The following is a 24,839-nucleotide window of genomic DNA, read 5'->3' as shown; positions in this document are numbered from 1 at the left end:
TCATTATTGAAATGATCCCTATCATCTTTACTGCATCTTTTCCGTGCACATAGTTGTAGCTACTCATATAATAACAAAAAGGTGTACTTAGGTAGCTCCTTTCTTCATAAGATTTTGGAGCAGAATCCCTTTCTCCCAAAAGCTTGATGAGTATTGCTATTATCATATATATGGGGAAACTGAGGCACTGAGCTACAAAGGTCAACATAGCAAATCAGTGGCAGAGCTGAGACCTTGGGTACTTTGACTCCTGTGCTCTGTTCCCAAAATCATCGTGCCTCCTTGTCCCCGCACTTTCTCTAGCCTCAGTGTATCCAATTTTTAAATCTTTCCTTGTAACTCTAATTTTTCCAAACCTCCTCTCATTTTTGGTTGGTCTACTATGAACTCTGAGACACATCTCAATGAGGCATTAGCGAGCAGGCTCCAAATCAGTTGACAGCCTTTTTGTCAAGGCGCATGGCAAAATTCATTGACATGTTCTACTCCTCAGCATCAGTGGGAGCATTGTGTGCCAAATGAGTGGAGAATGGAGCTCTGCAGTGCACACCGGAGAATTTTGCTTTTAATTTTTAGGTTCACATACATAGACCCTACCGTATATACTTGGCAGCAGATGCAGAGACCGTTGTTCTTTGTGAATGAATGTGTGATGTCTAACAGAGCAGGTCTTGTCATGGGTCCTCCTGTTAATACTATGCACTGAGGTCTGGAGGAAGGAAAAAAAAGGGTTACATTTAACTGGGAATCTATCTATCTAACTCCAAAGTGAGCCATTCACTATTTCCCTGCAAACCTTACCTGAAGTTTTTCACATGATCTTCTACAGCAGTTAATTCCAGTGCACTGTCTAGTGCATTAACATAGTAAAGAGCCTGTGCAGATGAGCCCCAATTTACCTCTGTGTATGACAAAGAAAAACATTGCATATTAAACCATGTTTTTTTCTAAGTGGTATAACAGATGTCAGCATCGTCTTCTCAATGAGCCATAGCACACTGTATTCTATCATGCTCTCCGCCACATAAATGTTTGGGGGCGAGGGGGCATGATGCAAATACAAACATACAAATAAATCCTGCCTCATTCTTTGTTTGAAAAGCGTAGGGAATGTTCTTCCTCTGCTTAAGAGATGTTTTGCTCTCTGTTCCATTAACTCTCTTCCCTTCTCCCGCGTATCAAATGGACACCCCTGAATAAAGAAGTTGCATTTGATGTGATATTTCAGCAGAGGCAATGAAGCTGTTAGGAAGGCACATTACTAGCTCCAATGAGTTAAAAACCACATGCTTTTAAAGAAGAAAATTGAAGGTACGCTTCCTCACTTACTGAGACATGCCAGTCAACCACAAGCTTGTTTGCCTTGCTATCGAACGCATACTGTTGCAACCTCTTTATAGTGCATGGTGTCTGAGAGACAAAGAATACTGCCATGGTAAAGGAACCCTTGTATAACAATATAACATGCCATTGTCCTTTCTCCCTTCTCCTAACAGCCAACCCTTTGGATCCCCTCACCCTTCACGGGTGTGCACTGGGCATGACAATAATCCCGCTCTATTCTGGGACTAGGCTTCAGTAAGGATCCAAGTGGCAGCTCTGCATGCAAAACTCCTGGGGCTTCTTGGCACAGCTGCTGAACTCCTAATTCATATAAGGTCTTGAGGGATGCAAGAGGACAAGACGTATCTGTTCACCCCTAGACCAGTGGAAGAAAAGAAAGGAAACAGTAGTGCCCCAAGATCCTAAACATAGGATCCAAGATTTGGAGAGAGCAGAAGCTGTGTATATTGTGCCTCCTGGCAAGGTAGCCCATCAATGTTACCTAAGAGTGATTCTAAGAGCAGAAAGTAGAAGCAAGTACTAGGAGTGCATCAAAATATCTGAAATAAGATGGGGGTCAGTCCTGGGCTTGTGGCGGGGGAGAGGGTATGGAATGTTACCTTCCAAGTCAAATCTAAGGGTTGGTTCATTGTAACCCCTGCAGACTGAATGCCCTGGGCTCAGTTCATGAACCAAACTCTGCAGGGATTACACAGTCCTGCAAGTGGTCTAAGTCAGGTATCCTAGTTATGGGTATGCTATAAAAATCTAGCTCTATTTCCCAGCTGTTTTCTAAGATACTCAAGACTGTTGGTCTAGCAGAATGTGATCATTCAGCTATATGTAATTACTTTCCAAAAGCCACATCTTTTTGCTGCTGATATCCTTGTTTCACACTTTTACTGATGTTTGGCTGAAGGAATCAGACTGGAAATAAATTATTTCTAAATTCTGTTGTCATGCCTGTGTAAATGGGAAGTAACACCAGTTACGCCAGTGTAGAACCAGCATTATATGCAACTTTTAAAATTCTGAATATGGCCTTTTTGATTTTTTCCCCCCCAAGGTAGGAAAGAATGTCTCACCTTTCTGAGTATCACTCAGCTGCCAGTAAAGAATGTAACATCTCATATGGGTAGTTAGTAGAAGTGCTCCTCTCCTGGTGGGAGGGAGAGAGAGTTTCTGTGCAAATGTATTAGCTGGGAAGCTTGTTGCTTTTTCAGTCTGAGAGAGTGTCTTCACTGCAGAGTTAGCCCCAGTGACTGGAATCCAGGTCTGAGTACCTGGTTGGTCTTGCCTGCGTGTGAACAGCCACAGAGCAAAGCCCTGCCTGAGTTACTTTGTTCTCTTTGGTTCTGCCTTTTCCTGTGCATGTCACTAAGACTTCTGGGGGGCATAGTCTGTGGTTCTTTGTATTGCAGTAAGCTGAGCTGGTCTAGGATTCTTTCCTGGTATTTGTTCATCCTTGTAGGCATTGGAGGACTATCAGCACTCCAGTGATATAGCCTACATCCTCATTGGAAAGTGGGTGGGTAACCAACCTGAGTGAAAGAGGAACCTAGACTGTAACCCACGCCCAGGTTGAAAGCACCACAAACTCTGGTGAGAGGGTCTTGTGTGTGACAGCAAGAAGGTGGTGGTGGTGGTTAGGACAACACTAAGGTAATTAGCCTAGTTAACTCTGCTGTGAAGAAATACCCTGAAATTAGTGACCATTCTGATTTAAGACTCCAAATAGGGGTGTAGTAGACGAGCCACTTCTGGATTAAAAAGCTGAAAGAACAGCTTTGTTCCTTTGCACAGGTGAGTCTGCTAAGACCAGCTGAGTTAGACTGCTTGTTGCAAAAGCCTGATAAGGAGGTGTGTGTTTGGGGGTAGAAAGGAGCTGTTTCCTAAAAATCTCCCTCAGAAGTTTCTCCCCAGAGGTGGTTCTAGCATAAGATGGGGCTGGCTGAGAGGACTAGATGAAAGCTGTAGCCTGAAAGGAAGGATTAGACTTTTGATCTAGGAATGGGTAACAGAGTTCATACCTCCTAAGAGCTGGAGTTTGTGATTAGGGTATCTCCTTTCTGTTTCCAAGAAGGCTGGATTAAATGTGCCATAGGGAAAGGACCTTTATTAGGGCGCCATGTTTTGGAAATTTTAAAGTAGTATTCTTGTGATTTCTTAGTTATACATTTTTATACCCATGTGTCCCAAATTCTCTACTACTTTTGGGCCTGTTCTGCACACAAAAGTTACATTGGTTTAACTTGAATCAGAAGTTACATTGGTTTAATGAAACTCATGCAAACCTCTCTGTGAATACTCTAATACATGTTTAAGCTAAGTTTATATCAATTCAGATTACACCTGTATATAAGCCAGATTCAAATTGATTTCAGAGCATCTACACACGAATGTACATCTGCTTAACTGAATTGATTTTAAATCATATCTTAAGTTAAACTGGTGCAACTTTGTGTATGAACTAGGCCTTGGGTTATCCTTGGGCTGCTTGTAATATCCACAATACAATGAGGTTTTGCCTTAAGAAATCTGTAGAATGGGATTTCTCTGTTATTCATTGTGTGCTGTCCATAGTGCCTAGGGCTTCCAGTCCTCCTTATGGCAGAAGTTATGTTGAAAAAGGAATGACCATAGGGCCTAGGCAGTAGCCTTAGGAATGACTACAACGACCTCAATTAACTGCATATCATGAACAAAAAATAATAAACAACTTTTCCAGTCTCACCTGGCTTCTTGTATGTCACATAAATATAGAGGAAGAGCTCAATGGCATATGTGATGAGAGCTGCCCACCAGTTGATGACAAACATGACACCACAGCACAGCATGGCTCCAAAAAGTGACACCCACATGTTGTAATACTTGAATGCAGGTCTCCAGCCTATTTAAATGAGAATCAGAAAAATCAGAGATGGAAAAGGTGGAAGGTATATTCACACTGCCTGCAGATAGAAATGATTGTGCTGTAAAAGGGCTCTCGTAAGTATTTGATATAGTTTTGTATGCAAAAGGATGAAGACTGTGTTGAGACCTCTTGGATATTCAGACCACTGGGGTCTCTGAAGTCTCTCCCCCTGGCTATTGCAGGATTGTTCCCTACAGTACCTCTTCAATGGCTTTGTCCAGTTGGTTTTAAACAGTCAGTGCATTTACATGCTTTTGCCAAATCATAGATTACAGATTCAGAACTGAAAATGAATTTTTCCATAACTGCAGGTAATAGGTTATTGTCTCCTTTTTGATGCATTTATATAACTCTCATTAATGTTAATGGGAATTATGCTCCAAGAGGAGAATATATCCCAATATTTTAAGTGCTCCTGCCTTTTAAACTTAGAAATCATTTGGGATCACTGAAAAAAAAATTGCAATTGACTTTAAAAAGGTATTATTCCTACTGCTCTTGAGCTGTGATATTGAATACTTCCCCTGCTAGCAATTAAAATGATGAGTCAAAGAGTGAACATCCATGGTTTGTGGGTCTCTACCAGGTGTTCTTCAGAACAGATTCTTTGGCGAGGGAAAAACACTGAAGGTATAAGGAGGTCCCCAGTACCCTAACATGGATCACAATAATAATGATGGAATGAGAAGGCACCACTGTGAAGAAATTTACTGTCCTGTAGTCTTGCAATTAGGAACATCTATCACTGTGAATTGACAGGAGCCAAAGGAAACAAGGAAAATAAGGAGAAAAAATTGCTATCGTTTTATATGAAATGTTAAGTAGTTACAGAATCATGACTGATGCACACATGAAGAGCACAGAGGTAATTTGTACTGAGCTCTATGCAGCACAGAGCAGATCTGCATTTGTTCAGCTCTGTAGATAATTAGCAGAAGTGCTTATTTTTTCTGCCCTCTGAACAACTGGCAGCATGCAGACATGTGGGAAGGGACTTGATATATATGTTTATGCCGCCACTGTGGCTTCTTTCACACTGGAAATAGAGTGTATGTCTCTACTGTTTGAAATTAATAATTGATTTGCAGCAGTGGAAAATTGCCTTTACTGTTGGTCAAAAGGGGCATCGTTCAGATTATTCTCCTTATTTTTGGCTGTCAACCTTTCATTCATGAAAATAAAGAGGATTACTCTGACCGTGGTGCTACAAATACACCTGGATGCTCCCCTGTTGCATAGAACTGGAGAGAGGCCCTTCATCGTCTTCTCTCTCCTCCCCTGTCCAGGACTTGCAGTGGTATAGACTAGTCAGGGGTCAGAGCTCAGACCAAAACATTAAGCAGAGACCTCATGGATCCCAGTCATCCACTTGGAGGGACTCTCTGCAATTTCTCTACAGCACTTCTAATAGCTATGGCAGGCCCACCATCAATGCTGCCACTGTTTTGTTGGTTTATTGCTGCTCTATGTAACCCACTATAGGGGCTGCCATTTCCAATAATAGTCTTACTATTATTAATAACTTACTACAAAATGCACTGCAGAGCTTCTGCATTTATTGGGGAGAAGATCATGCTACTTGATGTGGCTTCTTCCCTCCCCACATTCCTGGCTTACCCACTTTCCCCCAGTGGCTGATAGGCCACATGGAGTTTTGCAAAGGGGTCGGTGGAAGTGACTGTGTAGCTGGGAAAGCATCTCGTGGCAGCTTTGCATCTCGTGGCATTGTTCTGCTCCCTTCCGTACTGTGCAGTTGCAGGGAGCATAAAGCTATATATTTCCAGAGCCAAATTACAGTTTGAGAGAGAGCCATTCGTCTTAACTTGAAGAGATAAGTCACAGTCTTCAGTGGGAGCATGGTCAGGCTGCACATTGTATATCTTATTTGTTTGCAGTGTTGTTGTAGCCACGTTGGTCCCAGGATATGAGAGAGACAAGGTGGGTGAGCTAATATCTTCTGTCAGACATTTTATTTTATCTTGTATTTATTATTTCTCTTCAGGTCTGGGAAAGAAGAGCTCTGTGGAGCTCGAACGCTTCTCTCTTTCTGCAACAGACATTGGTGCAATAAAAGATATGACCTCGCCCCTCCCCCCCCCGTCTCTATCATATAACTTACTCATTTTATAGATGCCGGAACTTCTGCTGGACAGCAGCTAAATGTTAAGTTGCCCTTTTTATGCTATTTTGATATCACAAACTGTGATGCCTACAATCAGTTCATAGTGGGCCCTAAAACTAACCTGGAGATTTTGCATATGATGCATGAAAACAGGAGAAGTTAATAAGCGCATATGAAGCCAGGAAGAAGTTGGAGATGATGGGAGCAATGGTGTTCAGTTCAGCTGCAAGAAAGAAGCATAAGTATGTACATATATATATCTTCTTACCATATGTTCCATTCTATGCATCCGAAGAAGTGGGCTGTGGCCCACAAAAGCTTATGCTCAGATAAATGTGTTAGTCTCTAAGGTGCCACAAGTACTCCTGTTCTTTTTTGGATACAGACTAACATGGCTGCTACTTTGAAACCTTAGATTTCATGTGCGTGTCTTTCTGATGGCTTTGGGGTTAGACAGCTGTTTCCTCAAAATGCACTAATACTTGGATATTGGAGAAGTTCAAGTTACACCTGCAAAACCTGGGTAACTTTCCAGAGGGGGCTAATTTAGGGCCAGATTGTGAAACCCTTACTCAGATTGGGTACTACCTGACTCTACAAATGATATAAGTGACTTTAATGACGCTACTTGTGATGTAAGGGACTATTCAATGGAAAGGCATCACAATCTGGCCTTTAATTTTGGTTTAAGTTTTTTTAAAATGTAATTGAGCGGATGATGCACTTCGTAAAAGCAAAAGGGTGATGGTGAATTTATTTTCTTTGCTTTTTAAGAGGCATTCTGAAACAACACGTCACACACTTGAATTTGAAGTCTTATGAAAAATTAACTTCAAAAATTCCAGACATCCAAAACTGCTGCTAATAATGATCAAATAAGTACTAGAAAGCAATAGCGGGAATCTCCAAGGACCAGTGCTGTGAGCTTGTGTTGAAGTCAGTGGGAATTTTCTGTGTGAAAGGTTTGCAAATCAGTTTGGTTTGTATAATACTTAAAAGAGATTTGAAATGAATGCCAAATGGAAAGTGTATGAAGAAGTGTCTTAAGTGTCCGTGCTGGATTTCCTACTGTGATGAGCATGTATCTCTCCTATTGAAATCAATTGGAGCTGTGGGTGCTTAGCTCCTTTGAAAAAACAACATAATGGCAGTAATAACCAACTGTCATAGTTCTCTTATGTTTCCTGTTCACATTATGGGCCTGATCCTACTTCATCTGAGATAAACAAATTTTTGCCATTGCTTTCAGTGGGAAAATCAAGCCCCATACATTTTCTGATTCTACAATTTCAGTATTACCTCTGCTTCTCACTATAACTTAATACTAGCATCTCTGGAGTGGATGTTAATGTCTCACCTATTCCTTGTACAGCAAACATTTTCATCAATGGATTCAGTTAAGATTCTTTTGCCCTGAGTGTTTTTTTTAAGGATTTGATAGAAGGTGGTCAATGGCCAAAATAATAAATGTTTTGGCCTTGAGCCATAGTTAGGTGGGTCAAGAGTAATGTGTGGCCAGAACTAGCTCAACCATTGGTTGGTGAGCACACCAATTAGCATCTATGCTGAGTGTTTGATTAATGATTTAAGAACAGGATGCATTAATAACCTGTAGCAATCTAAAATGCATTCTGCACTCATTGCACTTTTTACTTTCTTGCAAAATGAAATGAATTAAAAACACATTAAATTAAATGCCAAGATGGAGTGGGATTGAATAGTAGATATTTTTATGAAAATGAATTTAAATTCTCAGTTATTTGTTTCTAAATTATAGCAGGCAATTGGAACATATATACAAACCAATCAGAATGAATGCCATAGCAATAATGAAAGTAAGAACATATCCTCGGAGTGGTTCATTGTTCTTCCCATATCCTTTTGCGAAAAAGTGGAGTGCTTTGTAGATGTTATCCTTGCAAAGAGCCTGGGAGATAAATCAGAATTTAATAGCACTTTTTGCATTAGAAAAAGTTATTTCATTCTAGGGAAAGCTGACCCAAAATGACACATGCTCTAGTAAGAAATAATTGTATCTATCTCAGGTATTTCAAAGATGTTTATCATCATGGTATCTAAGCACTGAAATAAGGTGATAATCAACCCCCTAGAGTACAATAGCTAAATAAAATCAGTGATGCTTAACACTCGCTCTTTCTGATACAAACACTTACCAGATAAGTCTCACAAGACCCATGAGAGGAAGCTAAATGGGGGAAACTGAGGCACAAATTAGTGACTTGTCTAAATCACACAGCAAGTCTGTAGCAGAGCTGGGATTTAAATGCAGGAACCCCACAGCTCTTGCCTCTGAATCCCATGCTCAGATCAGTAGGCCATGCCTCTTTCTGTAGTAAAATAATAAGACCTTTCTAAAATATTTTATATCACTGCTGGTAAGAAGATACAGTTCAGCTAATTACATATCTTGTGAGCAAAGTAGTGTAGAAGGAAATTAATGCTCTTTATTGTACCTGGAAAACCTTGGGTGCACTGACAAGTGAGGCTAGAGCTGACGAGAGGGTCGCAGAAAAGATTCCTGCAGTGATTAGAGGACCAAAGCCAGAAACCATGCTCATAACCTTTGGAAGCAACAAAAGTAAAGAACTGTCAGGCTTGCGAATAGGATACACTGATCCATCATAGCTATTTATATGGTCCCAATTACCAGAGTACCTTACCACCTCATCTGTATTTATTGGCAAAATCCCCTGTGAGGTCAGGAAATAACATTCTCAGTTTACAGTTTGGAAACTGAGGCCCAGAAAGACTAAGAGCCAAATCTTTAAAGGTATTTAGATGCCTAACTCCCATTACAATCAGCATAAAACCTTAACCATGACCTCAGCAACTTTAAGGCAACATAACTTCTCAAATGTATGGAAAGTGTGGCAGTCAGGTATGCTGATTTCTTGATATAAGAGCAGCTAAGGTCACTTAAGACTTTTTGCTAGAGTGTCAGTTTCATGATGCAGGGGCATGGACTGCTTTTTAGTATCTTCTGGAGTGTTGGAAAGAGCTCTTGAGTGTTGTAGGCAATGTGAAAGTGGCAAGCAATGCAGGAGACTTATCTCTTTGTAGCTTATTTCTATGGTTTTCAGATTTTGAGTTAGGGGCGTGTGTCTTGATGCAGCCTTAACTCTCAGTAAACAAAGTTTGTGGGTTTATATATGTGTGTGTATCATGGTGTATGTGCGCTTGTATCATTTATGATTTTGCATATTATATAAATAAAACACTTTAAAACCTGGAAATTGTTCATCAGCCCATAACGACATTCCTGGGCTTTACAGCTGGAAAAGTCATAGCCAAGGGTACAGGCAGAGGATCCATTACAGTTCATTCCAGATACAACTGTGTCATTGGTGTTCCCAGTAGCATCACGTACAACACACGCAGCTGGGGAAACAACAGCATGTGATTATTTCCCTTTCTTTTGACAACAGAAGAATGTGCCCCCCATACTTTGGAGCTTAGCTGCATGGACTATGTACAAATGGCTGCTTCTATCCCACAGAGTATTGCTTTTCAGTAGGGTAAGTTCACTTCTCTGGATTGTGAACTTGGGCCAGTGGAGGAGAGGGGGACTGCCTTACTCATGGGAGTGGAACACTAGGTACTTTGGAGATCAGCAGAAAATTATCTGAATTAACTCGGAATTGATGTAGTGAAGTAAATGTTCCATCTATGGCCCCTTCTAAAACTACCAGTATTCAAAAACAATCATGTTGCCAAACAGTTTAGGGTCTGAGCATACATTTCTTGTCTAACCAAGATTCCCACTGGCTTCATAGGTTCAGATCCTCAGCTGCTGTAAATCATTGTAGCTCCATTTAAGTCAATAGAGTTGTACTGATTTACCTGGGCTGAGAATTTGATCCAAAGTCTTTTTGTTACTAATGATATTTATGTTCACTCTCTTTTTGTTTGTAACCCCAGAAGAAGGAAGAAACACATTCGGGCTTGGCTACACTTGCGAGTTACAGCGCAATAAAGGAGCCCGGGCGCACTAGCTCATTACCCATACACACTGGCAAGGCACGTAGAGTGCTCTGACTCCACGGCTACAGCGCTGCTGGTACTCCACCCCGGCGAGTGGAATAACATTTGCTGCGCCCTTGCTGGAGCACCACGGTGCCACTGTGAACGAGGTGTTGCTTTACTATGCTCTGATCAGCCTCTAGAAACATCCCATAATCCCCTTAAGTCAAGTGGCCACTCTTATCATTGTTTGTAATCGGCTGCAGGATTGCGGAAATGCCCTTTGAAAGTTCCGTTTCTGTCAGCCAGCTGCTTATCTGCTCCTAGACAAAGCAAGCCATTAGTGTGGAATGCTGTGTGTGAGAGAGAGAGAGGCGGGGGGGAGGCCGAGGAGGGTCTGCTGCTGTCTGAACTTACAAGACAGCATCATGACATGCTCTCAGTACCCCAAAAACCCACTCTCTCTCCCCACACATATACACAACACACTTCTAGTCACACTCCAACCCACCCCACCCCCATTTGAAAAGCACGTTGCAGCCACTTGCATGCTGGGATAGCTGCCCATAAATCACCGCTCCGAATGCCGCTGCAAGTCCTGCAAATGTGGCCACGCCAGTGCGCTTGAAGCTGTCAGTGTGGACAGACTGCAGCGCTTTCCCTACTGCGCTCTATGAAGGCTGGTTTAACTCAAAGCGCTCTACATCGGCAAGTGTAGCAATGCCCGAAGTGAACTTATGGAGCTCTGATCTCAACAGCTTTAGCTACTAATGTGTAAGTTTATACAGTTTTTTCAAACATACCCAAACAAAAATGGTTTAAGGATCGCAAAATACCATTACATATGTAGCAAACCGATCTACAGACTGAACAGAAATGACCACATCCACCTCTGAAATGTAGCCCCCTCTGGTGTTGAAGTGCAGCAACTGCTTAACAGAACAGAGCCACATTACACAGCTTTAAAGCAGACTTCACTTTCTGAATTCTGAAACTGAAATTGCAGGGGGAATGCAGGTATACAGAATGCAGTTACCAGAGTTTGAATATGGCTAGGGCAACAGCACATCTACTTTTGCATAAAGTACCAACACCCAAAAAGTTGGAAGCCTTTACTTTTCTCTCTCCTTTGAAAGGAAGTTTCCCACAGAGCCCTAGTACATGCTAGGGCACATATTCAGAGGGGAAGAGTGCCACTTACTAATTGTTTCTTGCAGCATTGTTAAAGTGGAAAGAAACCTTTATTTCTTGATCAAAGATTTATTGCACCCTTTGTAATGAGAATTTAATTGAATGTTTGTCTTACACAGATGATGCCTGCAGTGCAAGCCTGTGTTCTATCCTGTGTTTGTTTTGTTGAACTGTCATTTCCAAACTCCAGTGCCATGGGGCACCTTGTGGCCTAACATTTCTTCTTTAGGGAATTAATTGATTTATCCTGTCTTGAAATGTGAAGACTCAGAGTTTGCATGTAACTCTGACACTTGTGTGTGCAGTAATGTCAGCAGGAGAGCAGCTGGAGGCCACTTGGAGAACTTTCATGTGAAAGAGGAGCAAAATCATGAGCAGTTTGATTTGTGGTAATTCTCCTACCCTTTACTACCAAACTAGTTTGTTCTTAAGTACTGTACATGGATAGTCTTTGTTGCTAAATCATTTGGCATTGTGGAGTTTCTTTATAATGTGTAAAGAATCTCTCTACCCATATGTAAGCACACATATGCTCAAATTCTACCCAGATGCCACATAGAGATTTTTGTTTTTGCTGAATGGTTTGTTTTGTTTTTTAAATACTATAAAGCCGAAAGAGCTGTCTTACTACATAGCAAATCCTCCAGATCAAAAGTAATGATGAGGTTGAGGATGCGTATAAAGCTCTAAAACTACTTAACTATATTAATTGTGACACAAAACAGATGTTCACTACTTACCTACACATATTGCAACTCCTAGATAGGCAACAGATGTAATCAGAATGGCCAACATTGTTCCTTTGGGTATAGCAGCTTGTGGATCCTTAAAAATTGTAATTGCAAAAATTGATGTGAGTCCTTTATGTATTTGTAAATTAAGAGTGTGTACTGTGATTATTTACAAGTTAGCAAGTTTTGGTGCTGCCACTTTGTGATATTTTAAAATAAAATATTTTAGGGAGGGAGAAATTGTTACCCATTAGATCTGTACAAGGAACTCACTCTCCAGCATGGGGATGGAGTCAGATACTTCTGTGGCACCATCCCCCTCCCCTGAATGCTGCAAAGGAGGCACTGCAGAACTCCATTTAGGGCAGTGCCACACTGTGAGACTCCCTAGCTGTACATTTAGGGGAACTTTAAGTCCCCTTTGCACTAACATAACAGTGGCCCTTAGTCTCCTGCTTTAAGCACTCACCCAAACCATTGTACAATTCAATTAGCCAGTAAGATTAGGGGAAATAGTCATTTTGAAAGAAAGGACACTACTATTACTGTTGGAAACTCATAATCCCCAGTTATGTCCGAAGTGAGCTCCTACCTTTCAGGTTGCTTTTACTTTTACATTAGATTATTCAGGAAAAGTCAGCTATGTGTTATTGCTGGGAGAGGCAAGTGTGTTGGGTCAGCATTTCTTCTATAAACTGTAACTGAAAACTATATCAGCACTGTTCATGCTTCTGTGGATAAAGGGCTCTAAGACATTCCATTATTAATTATGATTTTTAGGAGATTTTAATTCCTTAAAAATTCTTGCAGGCAATAACTTGGTGTATACTTGTTCAGCCTAGAAAGCTATTTTTTGTTAATTTTCGTTTTAATTTGGTTTAGTGATAATTTTATTTTATTTTTTTACTTAAAGGAGCACGAAAGGTATATTTTTACGTTTTTCAGAAATTTTTTGGATCTTTATTAAACAGATTTGTTTTTCTCAATGAAATTTAGCAAATCATTGTGTGTAATGTGGATGAATGACTTAATTATGTTAACTCTTAACATTATCAAACAAGTATTAATGTAGTAAAGTTTCACTGGGCTAAAAATCCCCAAACAAATCACTTCAGTTGCATATGAATCTTTAACCTTCAGTCATTACGGCTTTTAACATATGCCATCCCAGTGTTCATGTGACAAGTAGCGATTGTATAGGTGGGCTCTTATGCTGCAATCTTAAAACACTAACTAGAAGGACATTTACTCAATATGTCATCACCCGTTCAGGGTCTGAGCAAAAGGCCTTGAAGTCTGGAAGAGACAGGCTCCACCTAACGAAGAGAGGGAAAAGCATCGTCGCAAGCAGGCTGGCTAACCTAGTGAGGAGGGCTTTAAACTAGGTTCACCGGTGGAAGGATACCAAAGCCCTGGGGGAAGTGGGATACTGGGAGGAAGCACGAGCAGGAGAGCACAAAAGGGGAGGGCTCCTGCCTCATACTGAGAAAGAGGGACGATCAGCGAGTTCTCAAGTGCCTATACACAAATGCAAGAAGCCTGGGAAACAAGTAGGGAGAACTGGAAGTCCTGACACAGTCAAGGAATTATGATGTGACTGGAATAACAGAGACTTGGTGAGATAACTCACATGACTGGAGTACTGTCATGGATGGATATAAACTGTTCAGGAAGGACAGGCAGGGCTGAAAAGGTGGGGGAGTTGCATTGTATGTAAGAGAGCAGTATGACTGCTCAGAGCTCCGGTATGAAACTGCAGAAAAACCTGAGAGTCTCTGGATTAAGTTTAGAAGTGTGAGCAACAAGGGTGATGTCGTGGTGGGAGTCTGCTATAGACCACCGGACCAGGGGGATGAGGTGGACGAGGCTTTCTTCCGGCAACTCACAGAAATTACTAGATCGCAGGCCCTGGTTCTCATGGGAGTCTTCAGTCACCCTGATATCTGCTGGAAGAGCAATACAGCGGTGCACAGACAATCCAGGAAGTTTTTGGAAAGTGTAGGGGACAATTTCCTGGTGCAAGTGCTGGAGGAACCAACTAGGGGCAGAGCTCTTCTTGACCTGCTGCTCACAAACTGGAAAGAATTAGTAGGGGAAGCAAAAGTGGATGGGAACCTGGGAGGCAGTGACCATGAGATGGTCGAGTTCAGGATCCTGACACAAGGAAGAAAGGAAAGCAGCAGAATACGGACCCTGGACTTCAGAAAAGCAGACTTTGACTCCCTCATGGAACTGATGGGCAGGATCCCCTGGGAGAATAACATGAGGAGGAAAGGAGTCCAGGAGAGCTGGCTGTATTTTAAAGAATCCTTATTGAGGTTACAGGGACAAACCATCCCGATGTGTAGAAAGAATAGTAAATATGGGAGGAGACCAGCTTGGCTTAACAGTGAACTCCTTGCTGATCTTAAACACAAAAAAGAAGCTTACAAGAAGTGGAAGATTGGACAAATGACCAGGGAGGAGTATAAAAATATTGCTCAGGCATGCAGGAGTGAAATCAGGAAGGCCAAATCACACTTGGGGTTGCAGCTAGCAAGAGATGTTAAGAGTAACAAGAAGGGTTTCTTCAGGTATGTTAGCAACAAGAAGAAAGTCAAGGAAAGTGTGGGCCCCTTACTGAATGAGGGAGGCAACCTAGTGACAGAGGATGTGGAAAAAGCTAATGTACTCACTGCTTTTTTTGCCTCTGTCTTCACAAACAAGGTCAGCTCCCAGACTACTGCACTGGGCAGCACAGCATTATTTAGAAAAGCTGGACGAGCACAAGTCCATGGGGCCGGATGCATTGCATCCGAGAGTGCTAAAGGAGTTGGCGGATGTGATTGCAGAACCATTGGCCATTATCTTTGAAAACTCATAGCGATCGGGGGAGGTCCCGGACGACTGGAAAAAGGCTAATGTAGTGCCCATCTTCAAAAAAGGGAAGAAGGAGGATCTGGGGAACTACAGGCCAGTCAGCCTCACCTCAGTGCCTGGAAAAATCATGGAGCAGGTCCTCAAGGAATCAATTCTGAAGCACTTAGAGGAGAGGAAAGTGATCAGGAACAGTCAGCATGGATTCACCAAGGGCAAGTCATGCCTGACTAATCTAATTGCCTTCTATGACGAGATAACTGGCTCTGTGGATGAGGGGAAAGTAGTGGATGTGTTATTCCTTGACTTTAACAAAGCTTTTGACATGGTGTCCCACAGTATTCTTGCCAGCAAGTTAAAGAGGAATGGGCTGGATGAATGGACTATAAGGTGGATAGAAAGCTGGCTAGATTGTCTGGCTCAACGGGTAGTGATCAATGGCTCCATGTCTAGTTGGCAGCCGGTATCAAGCGGAGTGCCCCAAGGGTCGGTCCTCGGGCCAGTTTTGTTCAATATCTTCATTAATGATCTGGAGGATGGCGTGGATTGCACCCTCAGCAAGTTTGCAGATGACACTAAACTGGGAGGAGAGGTAGATATTCTGGAGGGTAGGGATAGGATAGAGAGGGACCTAGACAAATTGGAGGATTGGGCCAAAAGAAATCTGATGAGGTTCAACAAGGACAAGTGCAGAGTCCTGCACTTAGGACGGAAGAATCCCATGCACCGCTACAGACTAGGGACTGAGTGGCTAGGCAACAGTTCTGCAGAAAAGGACCTAGGGGTTACAGTGGACAAGAAGCTAGATATGAGTCAACAGTGTGCCCTTGTTGCCAAAAAAGCCAATGGCATAAGTAGGGGCATTGCCAGCAGATCGAGGGACGTGATCGTTCCCCTCTTTTCGACATTGGTGAGGCCTCATCTGGAGTACTGTGTCCAGTTTTGGGCCCCACACTACAAGAAGGATGTGGAAAAATTGGAAAGTATCCAGCGGAGGGCAACAAAAACGATTAGGGGACTGGAACACATGACTTAAGAGGAGAGGCTGAGGGAACTGGGATTGTTTAGTCTGCGAAAGAGATGAATGAGGGGGGATTTGATAGCTGCTTTCAATTACCTGAATGGGGGTTCCAAAGAGGATGGATCTAGACTGTTCTCAGTGGTAGCAGATGACAGAACGAGGAGTAATGGTCTCAAGTTGTAGTGGGGGAGGTTTAGGTTGAATAATAGGAAAAACTTTTTCACTAGGAGAGTGGTGAAGCACTGGAATGCGTTACCTAGGGAGGTGGTGGAATCTCCTTCCTTTGAGGTTTTTAAGATCAGGCTTGACAAAGCCCTGGCTGGGATGATTCAGTTGGGCATTGGTCCTGCTTTGAGCAGGGGGTTGGACTAGATGACCTCCTGAGGTCCCTTCCAACCCTGATATTCTATGATTCTAAGTCAAAGCAAAGACTCTCATGGATGTCAGTGAATTTTGGATCAGGCCCTTCATGAATGAATGAATGACTGCCTGTTTCAGAGACACGACCTTATAATGGTTTGCTACAAACTTTAGAGGCAGTTTAGTTTGTCTACTTCTAAATTTTAAGCTACAGCTTATGTTGTGTTTCAGGTTTCTCTTTAGGCTGATTAATTTCATTAGATCACTCTTGATGCATCTGAGCATGGGCAGTGGGGGATTCCCAGTGTGGATGGGGGCTATGGAAATGTCCATGCAGTCAGGATAATACAGCTCTGTAGGGCTGATGTGGAGTGGGAATGTTATGTGTCCCACCAATCCACTCACTTCCCACCCTGTCCTAGTTCCTGAGTGGTTCCCGAGATCTGTGGAGAGAACTCCACATTGTCTGGGAAGGAAGAGATGCTGCTGTGGAAGCTCTACTGAGTTATGTGTAATTCCTGCACATCAGTGGCCTGCCAGGCAAAGGCCTAAATCAAAGCAGCTGCTTTCCTTGTAGACACTAGGTTTGATGAAATAATGGGGATTCTCCCAGATGGAATGAGAAGGGGCTGGTTCAGACTCAACAGAATGCTCCCAGTCAAAAAATCCATCACAAATGCTATTGACTGGATGCTATCATGCTTACTCCTATTGAGTAGCACCTGGCTTCAAAAGCAGCCCCAGTAAAACAAAGGCAACCCAAGCTTTTGAAACAGAGACCCTGGGGGCAGAGGGGAGGTTCGCCTTCCTCTGAAGCATGGGGCACAGGTCATTTATTGGTTTAAACTCGAGTAAATAGCTCAAGATTTGAGGACATCAGTAATTCAGTCAGAGGGTCTGGGACTATTGGAGGAGTGGGCAGGTGAGCTTCTGTGGCCTTCAGTGTGCCGGAGGACAGACAAAATGATCTTGATGATTTGTTCAGGCCTTAAAGACGATGGGTCTATGACGCTGCTCAGTGTGGGTAAGGGTGACACAACTGGCCCTTAATTCGAACTGGAGCAGTTTGTGGATGTTTTGCAAATACTTGAGTATCAAATCAATTTGACTGGAGTTAAGCACTTTAACAGTCATACAGCCGCAAAACCAGACTGCATGATAAGGCTCAAGAACTTTATTTAATATTTAATTTATGGGTGTCCCACCCACTGGAATATTTGAGGCACCATTTTTATAACTCAAATTCTAAATCCAAACAACCGATGCTTCATAAATACTCCACAGACAGCCGTTGGTTTGTTTGTGATATTCTTTGAATATTACTGAGTACTGAATAGCTTCACAAGTATTGTGACTGTTTCATCAGGTGCTTCACAAAGCCAGAAAAGCCCCGATTTTTTGTATTTTGTAAGTACGATTCAGTCAGCTATAATATTAGGTATCAGTAAATAGCTAATATAAAGCCATAAAAACTAGATGGCACTCATAATTAAAGCTAAAACAAAATCCTTAATTTACCAGTTTGCTTAAATATTGGAAAAATCACTGAAAGATTAGTGACCTAAAATAATTTATATTGGTTGCAAGGGTAAAGTGGAAACACTCAAGGGTCTGGTCTCCTATTGATTCTACCAAAAAGTTCTTTTTTTTTTTTCTCACATGAGCTTTCCATTTCCTTGTTTTTCTGGGTGTAAACTTGAGTTTTATGGTATACTTTTCAGTATGATATAAGGGGAATTAGCAATCCAATTGTGATGGAATTATACAGCTAACTTCCAAAATGGATCTGTAAATGTTATGTTATTTTGGGTTATTGAAACACCTAATTTAAATGAAGGAATTTTGTATACATAGCTGTATTAGATTAGAAGGAAAACGGGAACTGATGTGCTTAGATAATAAAACACATTTAAAAATGAAAATTTTGTCTCATGGAATTATTTGTGTGTTGAAACTGAATATAGTGTTGATTAATAATTTTGTATCTTGTTCATCCTTGCCCTTCCATAGCCTAACCAGTATAATGAAGTAAATAAAATCCATACCTCCAGATCTCCTGAGATATTGGCCCCTGCAAGAATGCCAGTAGCTGCTGGGAAAAAAATGGCAAAGACCGAGAAAAATCCTTCACCTCTGAAAACTGGTCCAAAATTTTCTGCAAATATTGAGGCTGGAAATACAAATGAAAATGAAACATATCACCAAGACTTGATTCTGAAGTTACATGATGAAGTAGATAAATGAACTAGCCTTTCACCTCTGGAAGACTGGGTTCCAATCCATTTTAGCTCATAAGTGAGGTGAATTTGATCATCTCACTTTAGTTCCCTTCAGTGCATGTTTGTCCAGATCACATAACTACAGCTCAGTATTGAAATAACAGGCGTGTTCCAGGTTCAGATTAAAATAGACAAAACTGTGTCGCACACACATAAACGGCTCAAACCGCTACTGCCAGTGTGTCAGCTTCAGAGGCATTCACAGGTTCAAAAGTAAAAACGGACTAAACCCAGTCACCCAGAAATATATTTAAAAAAAAAAACTGGGTTCCCTTAGTTTACATGCTCATTTATATTTGGATAAAACAGCCTGATCTTGTAGAATTTATCAATGAGAATTTTGCAGAACTAAAGGCTGCAGGACTGGGCCAAAAATATTAATTTATTTTATATTATTTGGTCATAGCAACACTTGCCTTGGTAATTAAAAAAGCCTTTGGCCTTCTTTTCGTTGCTGGTCGGAATGACTGTCCCAATGAAGAAATTTGCAATGGCAATAAGAAGAATGACTAGAAGAATTACTTGAGCCTGTTAACAGAGACAAAAGCATTTTACTAGTGGACTCTTTTTTGTTTTGAATATGGTGGTAATTACGTATGTAGTGGTATTTATGTATTATTTATGATGTATTTCAAATTTCTGCAATATTAGAACACACTCAGACACTGCTTGGGCAGATGATTCAGTAATCAAGATGACTAAATAGAAAAAGTGCCTTAAGTTCTATGACCATAACAAATATTTTGTAACAAGGAATGGACATGAAATATAGAAAGTTATGACTACAGCTTTATATTGTAGTTTGCTTCCTTTACAAGAAAAGGAAAAATGAAACAGCTGATGGATAAATATTTAGATTAAGATATTTTACATTGTTTGTTTAGTTTCAGGATGTTGTTACATAATGGGTTATAATATCTAATTGACCACTCTTACAAGTTGCTCTAAATTCCCCTCACCGCAGAACATAAAGATAAGGTTGCTATTCTGGATCTGATTTTGACAGGTACATTCCAGTCTCTTAGCTGTAACATTTCCTTTATTTTATGGGTGTTTTCCCATTAATAGATGTGACTGAGATTTTTAACATTTGAACAGTAGACAGGAAGGCATGAATCATTAGAGGGTAATGAATGGATAGCAGTATAACAACTCACTTTGGGGCCAGTATTCTACACAGAGTAGTATGGCTAGACTGTGTATTCTTTTTATTCTTCTGAAATAAAAGGGGCATCTACCCAAGGCTGTAGATGATCCTGCCATAAATTACAAAAACCGCTGGCAGAACACCAAATTCCTCTTCCCCCACAAATTTCGGTGTGAGGAAAAGAGGGAGCCTGCGGCCTAACTCTGTTTCCACTGACATCAATAGCTAACTCCCATTGACTTCAAAGGGAGGTGGGAAGCTAATGTTGAGTGCTTTTGAAATTCCCACCTGTCATATGTAGATCTCTACCCCTAAACACTTGTTTTATGCTTATATAACACATTTTGCAGTTTAATAATACTTATTTATACATAACTTTTAAAGCTTACCTTTGCTTCCCATTCCATCCCAGCCACAGAAATGCCTAAAAGAACAACTACAGTAATGGAGCCTATTATTCTGATGTCATTGGATTCATCCACCATCAATGCACCACTGCTCTGGAAAGGGTAAGAACACAGTTTTTATGATCAGATGGAGAGATCAGACAACCAGTTAAGGCAGAATGGAATGAGTAAATTAACTTATACAGTTTCACGGGTTAATGATTTCCTGCACTAGCTGGGCCTTAGTAGTTGAGATTACTGGTTGACTAATTAGGAGCCTATTCCCTTTAGTAATTTTGAAGCTCTTGTAGCACTGTATAAAACACTTCTGATATAAGTTAGAAGTGATGGAAAATCTTATTAAGTAGGATTCGTGGTCCATTTAGAGAGATCTAAATAAGAACCAAAGACTGAAGCTCTTAGAAAAATTGACAGAATTCCCTGGTTTAACCACATGCAACAAATATACTTTCATATTTACCTTAAGAAGCTCTACAACAGTTTCAGCAAATCCAACTACATACATGGCTACTGCTACAGCATTGGCAAAGGCAAAGATAAGTCCGATTGATCCTCCAAATTCAGGTCCTAAACTTCTTGAGATAAGATAGTAAGCACCACCTGCCAAGAGAAGAGACTGTTGCTTTAACATAATTCAGCTATTGCCAGATCTTGCTCAGCTTACTTATGTGAGCAATACCACTGGGAGTTTTGTTTTTTGCTTGAGGATTTGCCCTGTTAATGGAAGGAGCAAATTTGTGTGTGGATGGGCCCAGGAAACTGTTTGCAAAAATTCAGCTTTCAGAATTTACTGTAGAATTAAATACTAAGTATTGAAAATGACTAGCTATTGGAATCATTAATATCTTTTTAGCATGTATTATTTGGAATGCAAACCAGCCACTAATGGTATATAATTAAAACAAGGATGCTATAGAGAAAAGATCACTGCTGAAAGGATTTTTCCTTACCTGGGTCCTCCCGTTGTCAGTGTAAAAATTCATTCGCCAAGATACAAACATGCACAATACAGTCCTTAAATAGTTCACAGAGTTAAGCCATAAAGTCTTTAAAGTTTTTGCATTTCTACATAGGTGGAACCTCACTCAATCAATTAAATAGTTCCTCCTATCATAATGAACCATAGTGTTTAATGTCAGAATGTTTTAAAATCAGCTCTGCTGAAGAGACATGTTGTTGTTTGGAGTTAACTCAGTAAAACAGATCACCCAAAACTTTTATATTTTGGTTTTTCTTTGCTTTACCATACTGGGCTAACACCATTACAATCTCTCCATTTTATTCTAAATCAGCTCTGCAGATTTCCATATTTTCCATTAAGTAATATTTACGTACCTCCTCTTACTACTCCATTCGTACAAATGGCAGACATTGAGATACCTGTTAATGTTGTTACTACCACACTCAGCATAATAACCACGATTCCAAGACCTGAAAAATCCCAAAAAGAGTATATTTAACCTAAATACCTGCTCAGCACTTGAATCCGGTAGTTAGAAATCACCATCATCCACTGTGGGGAAAACACCTGGTGTACCTTCAAGACCCTGAAATGCACTAAACTTTTAGATACAAGTTTCATGAAGTACCTGAAATGTACTAGACTTTAGTATTGCACCAAGAGTAATCACTTATGTTCCAAGAAGCACCTGAAATGTAAAAGGATTTTATAAGGAAATGTACAGGAAGTGATAAAGGTTAATGTATCCATCAATCTGCATCAGTCTTTAAGCTAAAGGAATGAGACTCATAATATTCACTCTCTCCAAGGAAATGGAACCTGAAATGCTCTGAATAAGAATGATCTATTAAAAGAATAAGAACAAAAGAACTCCAGGACAAAGTGGAATCCATTCCTCCTCCAGTCTTATACAGGAACAGCTGAAACGTACTTTACAAATTGAAGTGAAACTGGGATTTATTAAAATGACAACTCAAACATTCCAAAACTGTGGATAATGTTGGCTAGATGTATTACCTGCTGGTTCTTCTGGGGTCTAGGTGTCCAGTTTGGTTTATCCTTAGTAGTGGTGTTATTTTAGGGAATATGACCTCTGGTTTCTCTCATAAGAATATAATTAAACCTTTTTTGAGTCTTGAGAACATAAGAAACCCTAAAGATTTTACCTCCACGGACAAACCCATTAGTTGCTATTGCAGAAGTTGACAACCCAGTAATTGAGGTTACTGTGGTGGCAAGAAGAATTATGACAACTCCAAGACCTGTCAGTAATGAAAAGATAAAATATTTTATTTGTGATCCATATTCCATTATTGTCTTTAAATTAAACTTTCAAACTAGAATCAGAGCTCTGAACTGAAATGATAGTTTGTAGACCACTTCTGGTCTATGGAGCAATTCCGGCTGGTCCATGTAGCTACATCTATCACAATAGCAAAGCATCCACCAGTCTTCAAGCAGTGATGTTTTCTGACAGAAGTAGCCCAGTCACGGACTCTCCTATGATTTCCAGAGACTTTCTTGAAACTAATAAAAATAATAATGAAAAAGCAACTTTCTGCCTGGGTGCCTCATGTCTTTCTTTGATCCACCCCCTTAATACTACAAAAATTAAGCAACCAAGCAATGTTATAATGTCTTTTTTTCTTGTGTAGATGGTTGGAATAAACATGCTATAAGCATTTTAGAGAACCATATTTCAGTCATGGGGTTAAAACATGGATCTTGAACAAGTTCTTATATAGGGAAAAACAAAAAAAAAAAGTTTAATTTGGTTTCCGTTTTACTCTGCTTTGGTTCTCATATTGCGCCCATCACCATGGTATCTGACCAGCTGATTGACCACAATAATAGTACAGAAATATGCACTTTTGTCAGGTGTCTGCTATACATTTTGCCTTGATCAGCAGTTCTCAAACTGTGGGTCAGGATCCTAAAGTGGGTCGTGAAGAGTGTTCCCTCTAATTTTTAACAGGCCGTGTGCGCAAAAAATTTCTTCTGTGCAAATTTTTGTGCGCGCGGTGTTTCGCCCTGTGCGTGGGGTTTAGGATCTGTGTGCATGCGCACAGCTTAGAGGGAACAGTGTTTGGGACTCCGTTTTTAATGGTGTCACCAAGGCTGGCTTAGACTTGCTGGGGCCCGGGCTGGGGCCCGAGGCCGAAGCCTGAGGACTTCAGCCCTGGGCAGCAGGGCTCAGGTTACAGGCCCCGTCTCTGGGGCTGACGCCCTTGGAAAGGGTTGGGTTGGAATTAGGAGGGGATGTGGCTCTGAGAGAATCTTCATTTTAACGAGAGGACCAGAAAAGGTAAACTTTGAGAGCCATTTGTTTAATTAAAATTCAACATACTGTGGAATTACATGTAACTAATCAAAATACCTGGAGTTTTATTTTAGTAAAAGGTGAACCTCAAAAGGTTCTGAGGTTCTTTACAGTTCAGATGGGTTTGCGTGTTTTTCTGGACCTTGTCCATACAGTGCAGGTTCTCTTCATTCGGCAAAATTGGACTAGAAAGCCCATGAGAATAGGGCTTCTTCTGAGGTTTTCCTTCCAAACTACTTTCCTACTTCTAGTCAGGCAAGAAATATTATAACAGCTTTTCTCTTATTTTCTTGCTTGTATTTCCTGGGGCGTATTGGAAACTGATTAAAAATGACAAACTTTCACTTTAAGTGTGAGGAATTCCTTGCTCCTGCTTGCAGGCTTGGGGGCTCCGAAGGAAGTCATATGATCTGGATTATCTGAGTCAGTAGGGGACAGCCAGGCTGGAAGGAACCATCTTAAAGCCATGTGGGGTGAGCTGTGCCTTGCTGCCTTCGGGAGCAGCCTATATTCTCTCTGTCTTGGGTTCTTGTGTGTTATCATTCTGAATTTTAAGGAATAAGATAGTATTAAGTTGCAACCTTCCAGCAAGAGTATTTCTGTTTTCATCTAATTTCTCTGTGTGAAATCTTAATTGTATCCGAACTACTTCACGCGTCCCTACTTCAGCATTTCCTGCCTCAGTAATTCTATTGCTCCCATTAGGCATGTGCATTTTCACTTTAAAATGGAAGGCTAAACTTAGCCTATAGCCATAAATATTGGCCACGGCTTGTCAGAACCGAAACATGGACACTGTAACTAGCAAACCATTAGAGGTACTACAAAGTATGGACTTATCTGCCCCAGTTCTACTTGCTGGCTTCATTTCAGATTAGATGGCTGACTTCATTTCATATTGGATTATTATAGATATCGAATACCCAAACAGATTTCTTTGTTTCTAAAATGATAGCCATGTTATCACAGCAGTTTAAGGCAGAGCAACATCATGCAGGAGATATAAGTGATATATAGCATGAGGTTAGATATTTTAAATGGTAAATCACACTTATACTATTGACTTGCGAGTTTTAATTTTAACCAAGGATGCACCTATTTGGTATATGCTTCTGTATACAAAGTCAGTTCCTGGGGCCACATCCTATTATAGTCTGCGCACACAAATCCCACTGAATCCAATGGGTATTTTTCACCCTGGTGAATGGCAGGCCACAATCTGACTT

The 24,839-nt window shown here is 40.9% G+C and overlaps 1 protein-coding gene across 2 annotated transcripts in view; it reads right to left on the bottom strand.

Moving 5' to 3' along the window:
* The window catches only part of SLC12A1 (solute carrier family 12 member 1), a 62,287-nt gene that overhangs the window by 23,567 nt on the left and 13,881 nt on the right, over positions 1–24,839 (bottom strand). Inside the window, exons 4-16 of one of the 2 annotated variants that reach the window (XM_077827960.1) lie at positions 22,460–22,555; positions 20,793–20,932; positions 20,315–20,425; positions 19,195–19,306; positions 18,545–18,669; positions 12,272–12,356; positions 9,607–9,758; positions 8,834–8,941; positions 8,163–8,286; positions 6,481–6,582; positions 4,058–4,213; positions 802–901; positions 598–709 (exon numbers count right to left, since the gene is read on the bottom strand). In XM_077827960.1, coding sequence (XP_077684086.1) covers positions 598–709; positions 802–901; positions 4,058–4,213; positions 6,481–6,582; positions 8,163–8,286; positions 8,834–8,941; positions 9,607–9,758; positions 12,272–12,356; positions 18,545–18,669; positions 19,195–19,306; positions 20,315–20,425; positions 20,793–20,932; positions 22,460–22,555 — 1,523 coding nt within the window. Of the gene's footprint in view, positions 1–597; positions 710–801; positions 902–4,057; positions 4,214–6,480; positions 6,583–8,162; positions 8,287–8,833; positions 8,942–9,606; positions 9,759–12,271; positions 12,357–18,544; positions 18,670–19,194; positions 19,307–20,314; positions 20,426–20,792; positions 20,933–21,667; positions 21,764–22,459; positions 22,556–24,839 lie in introns of both variants that reach the window. The other variant, XM_077827961.1, reaches the window with a different exon arrangement.

Source organism: Eretmochelys imbricata, chromosome 10, assembly GCF_965152235.1.
Source record: "Eretmochelys imbricata isolate rEreImb1 chromosome 10, rEreImb1.hap1, whole genome shotgun sequence".
NCBI lineage: Eukaryota > Metazoa > Chordata > Testudines > Cheloniidae > Eretmochelys > Eretmochelys imbricata.
This window is presented reverse-complemented; position numbering and strand designations above follow the sequence as displayed.